Genomic DNA, 6,000 nt, shown 5'->3' with positions numbered 1-6,000 from the left:
TCCATGTTTGGTTTAATGCTCTGCTGTTACCACTCTGAAATGCTTAATTTTTGAACAAGGGCCCCACAGTTTCATTTTTGCAACAGGCCCTGTAATTATGTAGCCAGTCCTGGTCAACACATGTCAAATGTCCAATGAAAGTCCGTTGAAAAATGAATAAGTATATGAATTTCACCAACCACAGTTGTCAGCTCACATACTCCATTGTCTTACAGAGCCAGTCAAGTGGGTCAGCGCTTGAGCAAAATTAAACAGACTTTGTTGTTGACTCATCATGTCCCTCCCCCAGGACCAAGAACACCCAAGGCCTGACCTCGGACCTTAAAGTTCTTCTCTTCCCACCCATCCATTTCCCAGGAAATCTGGACATTGACAAGCTGCCAAGGCTCTCGATAGAGCAGCAGAGAACCCAGTCCAATTCCCTGTTCTCCAGAACTGCAGTCTGCACTGTCTCTGCTGCTCCACACCATCTCTCCCTGCTCAGCATCCCTAGAATGAGGCATACCTGGTTTCCTTCATCCCCATTTTACAGATGGGGAAATGGAGGCTCAGAAACAAGGCGTGTTAAGATTCCCCACGCAGCCCAGTCCCTCTGCCCAGTCAAGTCTCTAGTTTTATAAAGAGTCTCTAACTAGAGCCCCAGAATCAAACCACACAAATTATTTTTAAAGTAGCAGCCATATATGATAATGACATGCTAAACCTAGGATTGTGCCCTACCCCAACCCTATCAGCATCCAATGTTCTGACACTCCACAAAGACAAAGATAAACTCATTTTCCCCTGCCTGGCACGCCCTAGGTCAGTGGTGCTGGGGCCCTCTATTCTTTCAATGTTCGTTGAGAATCCGCAAAATGCAAGCTCTGTGTAGAAGCACAGACAAGAAACAACCTAAATAATTAAATTGTATATGGTATGTCCATGGTGCTAAGCTTATGGAAAAAAATTAAGCAGGGGAGGGGCAGAGGAAGTGAGCATTTTGGACAGGGGTTGGGTGAGAATTTCAATTTTAAATAGTATTGACAGGGAAAGCTTCAATGAGAAGGAGACGTATAAGAAAAGACCTGCAGAAGCAGGTTAATGCAGCTTTATGGAGAAAGAGCACTCCAAGCTGAGGAAAGAGCCAGTGCAAAAGCCCTGAGGCATATCCATGGTTCGCAAGGTAAGAGATATCTGAATAGACTGGGAGCTTTGTCAAATCACGTACACCTGCCCCTGCCCAGCCCCAGTTTCGCATCTCAGCCTAGTTGCCTGTAGACATATCTAATCTATAGGTTCTTGAACAATTATTTGTCAAGCCTCTATGATGGCACTGCTTTATTTATCAATGCACTAGGGTTTTTTGTTTTGTTTTTGTTTGGGGCAGTCACATTTAAATGGTAGAGTTCACAACAAAATTTCAATATCTAACTTGGCTTGAGATATCAGACCTGGCCTCACTGGGCCCACATGACTCTGTAATAATCTAACAATGATACGTAATGATCTAACAATCTTAGCAGTGATGGGAACTGGACACAGGCCCCTTGCTGGGCAGAAGGGGAAAGGTTCCCTCCGTCTTGGGAGACCTGGAGAGGCTGGGGAAAGCACACCCAGTCCCGTTCCCCCTGCAATAAATGTTATTGGGGGGGTTGGCTGTCGGGGTGCAGAGTGGGTCATAGTCTTTTCTGAGCCCATCACATGCTCCTGGGATGACAGCTGCTCAGCCCCACCTCTCCTTGGGATTTCTGCAGAATCTTTAACTCTCTCACATGCACTGCCTTGAGCCCCAGGTGTATCTCCCTTCCCAATTCTCATGTGGCCCACAGAAGAGCTGCATGGGGAACTCCCCCTCTGCCTACCCTGAGGAGAAGGGGGTGCCCATTCACCCCAACTCTCCAAGATTGCCTAGATCCCACCTGCTTTACCTCTCTTATCCTTCACTCAACCCTCAAACACTAGACCACCCCCAGATAGCTCCCACGTGTGTCTGCGTGTGTGTTTGGTGTGTCGCATGAGTGTGGTCATTGTGCACGTTGACGAAGATGCCCCTGTGTTTTCACGTGTCTGGATGTGGGATGAGAGGGCTTCCACATGCCCCCATGAGAGTGTGACTGTGTCCCCATGACTGGGTATCGTGTCTGTGTGAGTGTGGTTGAGTGTGTCTGAGTGGCTGCAACATCCTAACCCTGGCAGGAGGGCTCCATGTGGAGGGCTTCTGCAACCCTGCCCACATTCCATTCAACGGCACTCAGCTCAGGGACAGCCCACCTCCGGCCTCTCCCAGAGCCGACACACGCACTCAGATGCACGCACACTTCCTTTTTCTTTTTTCTGTTTTTTTCTTTTTTCTTTTTTAAACATCTTTATTGAGTATAATTGCTTTACAATGGTGTGTTTGTTTCTGCTGTATAACAAAGTGAATCAGCTATACATATACATATATCCCCATATCCCCTCCCTCTTGTGTCTCCCTCCCACCCTCCCTATCCCACCCCTCTAGGTGGTCACAGAGCACCGAGCTGATCTCCCTGTGCTATGTGGCTGCTTCCCACTAGCTATCTATTTTACATTTGGTAGTGTATATATGTCCATGCCACTCTCTCACTTCGTCCCAGCTTACCCTTCCCCTCCCTGTGTCCTCAAGTCCATTCTCTACATCTGCGTCTTTATTCCTCCTGCCCCTAGGTTCACCAGAACCTTTTTTTTTTTTTTAGATTCCATATATATGCGTTAGCATACGGCATTTGTTTTTCTCTTTCTGACCTACTTCACTCTGTATGACAGACTCTAGGTCCATCCACCTCACTACAAATAACTCAGTTTCGTTTCTTTTTATGGCTGAGTAATATTCCATTGTATATATGTGCCACATCTTCTTTATCCATTTATCTGTGGGTGGACACTTAGGTTGCTTCCATGTCCTGGCTATTGTAAATAGTGCTGCAATGAACATTGTGGTACATGATTTTTTGAATTACAGCTTTCTCAGGGTATCTGCCCAGTGGTGGGATTGCTGGGTCATATGGTAGTTCTAAGCTCAGCTCCTCTGGTCCAGGAGAACGGACAACCCTAGAGCATTCTCGCTCCTACAGCCTCCTCTTCCCACCCCTGCTCTGGGTGGAGAATCCTCAATATGGAGATGGACTCGAAGCCCTGGCGGGGGGTGGGGCGCGGGGGCGCGGGGGGAAAAGAAGTGGCTGTGGGGAAGGTCGAGAAAGGCCAACTGAGGACACGCTGGAGGAGTACGGAACCTTTGCGGGAGAAGCAGGTCCCACCCACGCCACGCCCCTCCCACGCAGGGTGGGGGGGGAGATGAGGGTAGTCTGTTCCCACCCAGACTTCCTCTGGGGTTCCCAGGTCTAACTCCATCTCTAATCCAGAAACTGAAGCCGAGAGAGGCAGCTGGGACCCCCTCCTCCCGAGCACCTCCCCCCCCCCCACCTCCACCGCGTCCAGGCATTGCTGATTGGCTGTGGGGAGCGGCGTCCCAGCCCCCCGGCTCCGAGGCGGGAGCCTAGAGGGTCGGAGGTGGGAGGTGCACAATTGGGCTCCCGGAGCCCCTCCCGAGTCCCTGCGCCCTGCGCCCTGCGCCCTGCGGGAGGGCCGAGCCGGGACTCCAGGCGAGCAGGTGCGGAGGGAGCAGAGGGGACCACGGCCAAGGGTAGAAGCAAGTCCGGCAGGGAGAGGCGCTGCTGCCCCCGCTGCTGCCTCGGCGGCAGCCACCACCGAGCCGGCGTCCAGAGCAGGGCTGGCAGGCCGGGCGCAGAGCTGAGGCGAGCGGGGGGCGCGCTCATGGAGCACACGCACGCCCACCTCGTAGCCAACAGCTCGCTGTCCTGGTCCCCCGGCTCGGCCTGCGGCTTGGGCTTCCTGCCCGTGGTCTACTACAGCCTCTTGTTGTGCCTCGGTTTACCAGGTGAGGGGTGTGGGGGACAGGGAGGGAAGACGGGAGCCCCGAGCGCGGGGTGACCCTGCCCGGGACCCCCAGGCCTAGCCACCGTCTCGGTGCGATCCCTGACGCCCCCTCTGAAAAAGTTTACGCCTTAAGGGCAACTGCGGACATTTCCAGACTGGGGGAAAGGAAGTTGCGGTGGCCTGGCGGGGACCGTGCGTGTGTGCGTCTCACGAGTGTACGCGGCGGGCGATGGGCAGGGTGTGAGTGCGATCGGTGTGAGTGCGCGGGATTCGAGCGTGTCTGTGTGTATTTGTGTGCGCGACTGAAGCGGTCGGCGTCCGGGAGGGGGTTCGGGGGGCCTGTGCGTGTGACTCGACTGCAAGTCCGGACAGATGGTTTCGCGGGGGCCTCGCCTTTCCCGTCGCCCCCAGACTAGGGGCACCTCTGCCCCTGTGCCCCATGGCGTGTCGCCGCCTGACCCGAGATGAAGCTGGAACCCCTGATCCTGGGCACTTTCTGGCCCCGGGGGGCGCTGGGATGGAGCAAGGGATGAGCCCCCCTTGCCACCCTGAGGGACAGGGCAAGGGTGCAGAGGTACACGCGGGCTGCCGAGGCCGCCACCTCAGGGGGTCACAGTCTCCTTGAGGACATGCCTCACCCCTGGGCTTTGCCTCCTGGTCCACCCACCCTAGGCAGCTCACAGCTGCTGCAGATGTCTGGCTGGTCCCACATCCTAGCCTCCTGTCCAAAGTATAGCTGAGACTTGTACTGAATTCCTGAAGAGAGCTGAGCTGCTGGGGAGGGGGGTTACTGAGGGGGGAAGGGGGAGTTGGTGCTTGCCATGGTCGCCTGAGGAGGGGCGGGCTTCCTGAGGCTCCAGCTTGAGAGGGACCTTTCTTCCAGATAGTCCCTGAGACAGTCTCTGTGGCAGAAAGATTCCTAAAGGTCACTTCCAGGCAGATGGGAGAGAGGGACAGAAAAACACAGGAAAAAAAAAAAATCCAATCCTATGTAAAGCCTAGAATCGTATCATCGTCAACCCCACTGTCTTTCGCATCCTGGGATCCTGGGAACTTGGGAGCTGGATTTCTGAGAGCCTTGTGAGATTTCCTTTCCAAAACATTCATCTTGGTAGTCAGGGCCCCCGCTAAGGTTGTTTAAATAAATCCTCCCTCCCAAATTTGGCAGGTTCGAGAAACCATAAGTTTGATAAGGCTGAGCCTCTCCCCCAGTGAGTGATGGGAATTTTATTACTAACTAATCACTCTGGCTGCCCTCGCAGAGAGGCTAGCCTGATTCACCCTGCTGGGGTAGTGGCATGTGTCCTGTAATTACCTAGAGCTAGAATTGATTTCGGCCCAGTTCCCACCTCCCCATGTTGGCCCTCCTGAGCCTCTCCAGAGCTCTCCTTTGGGGAGTGTTTTTGAGAAGGTTGGTTATTTGCTGAACAGGAGAAGTGACAGGGCCCCTTTCTGACTCCTACCCCTCACCCCTCCATCTCCTCTTTGGACTCAAGAGTAACTACTCTCTCAGGCTTTTCTTCTGAAAACCCCTTAAGGGACAGAACCGTAAAGATGAGGAGAGGCTCTAAGGGTCCAGAGCAGGGAAATGAGGATGGGGAGAATGAGGGAAAGCTCAGACCTTCAGACACCTCAAGGTGGGAGTCAAGGTACCACACACCTTTACAGCTTAACTCCTATGCCAGCTAGGACCTTCCTGACCCATTGACATTGGCACCTATTATATGCCAGGCACATGCTCTTCAAGGCTGAGGCCAGGGCTTAGAGACTTAAAAGAGTGGGGGATTGTGATTAGAACTTGAAGGGCATTGATGTGTTCATACATTCAGAGTTATGACCACCTACTGTGTGCCAAGGGCTAAGGAGGTGTAAAAAAGGGACTCAGAGACCCCTAAGATGCAGTCTCTGAGGTCAGGGAGCTCATAAGTGGAGCTTGTGATGGATGCAGAAGGACCAAACATTCTGGAGAAAATCGATTGGAGAAACCAGGCTTGCAGGAAGATCATGGGCTTTGTTAATGGCTTGCAAGGTGGTTCAAAAGTGAAATCCTTAAGTCATTCTCTCAAAACTGTAAGGGCAGACAAGTATGTCCTAGTGACTAAG

At 52.8% G+C, this 6,000-nt stretch overlaps 1 protein-coding gene across 1 annotated transcript in view; it reads left to right on the top strand.

Annotated features, from left to right (window-relative positions):
- Positions 1–3,774: 3,774 nt before the first annotated feature.
- Positions 3,775–6,000, top strand: part of GPR139 (G protein-coupled receptor 139) — a 38,426-nt gene continuing 36,200 nt past the window's right edge. Inside the window, exon 1 of the mRNA XM_059897917.1 lies at positions 3,775–3,898. Within this exon, the coding sequence (XP_059753900.1) occupies positions 3,775–3,898 (124 nt within the window). The remainder of the gene's footprint in view (positions 3,899–6,000) is intronic.

This window comes from Balaenoptera ricei, chromosome 15 (genome assembly GCF_028023285.1).
Source record: "Balaenoptera ricei isolate mBalRic1 chromosome 15, mBalRic1.hap2, whole genome shotgun sequence".
Taxonomy (NCBI): Eukaryota; Metazoa; Chordata; class Mammalia; order Artiodactyla; family Balaenopteridae; genus Balaenoptera; species Balaenoptera ricei.
The sequence above is the reverse complement of the archived record's forward strand: the minus strand, read 5'-3'. Positions and strand labels throughout refer to the sequence as shown.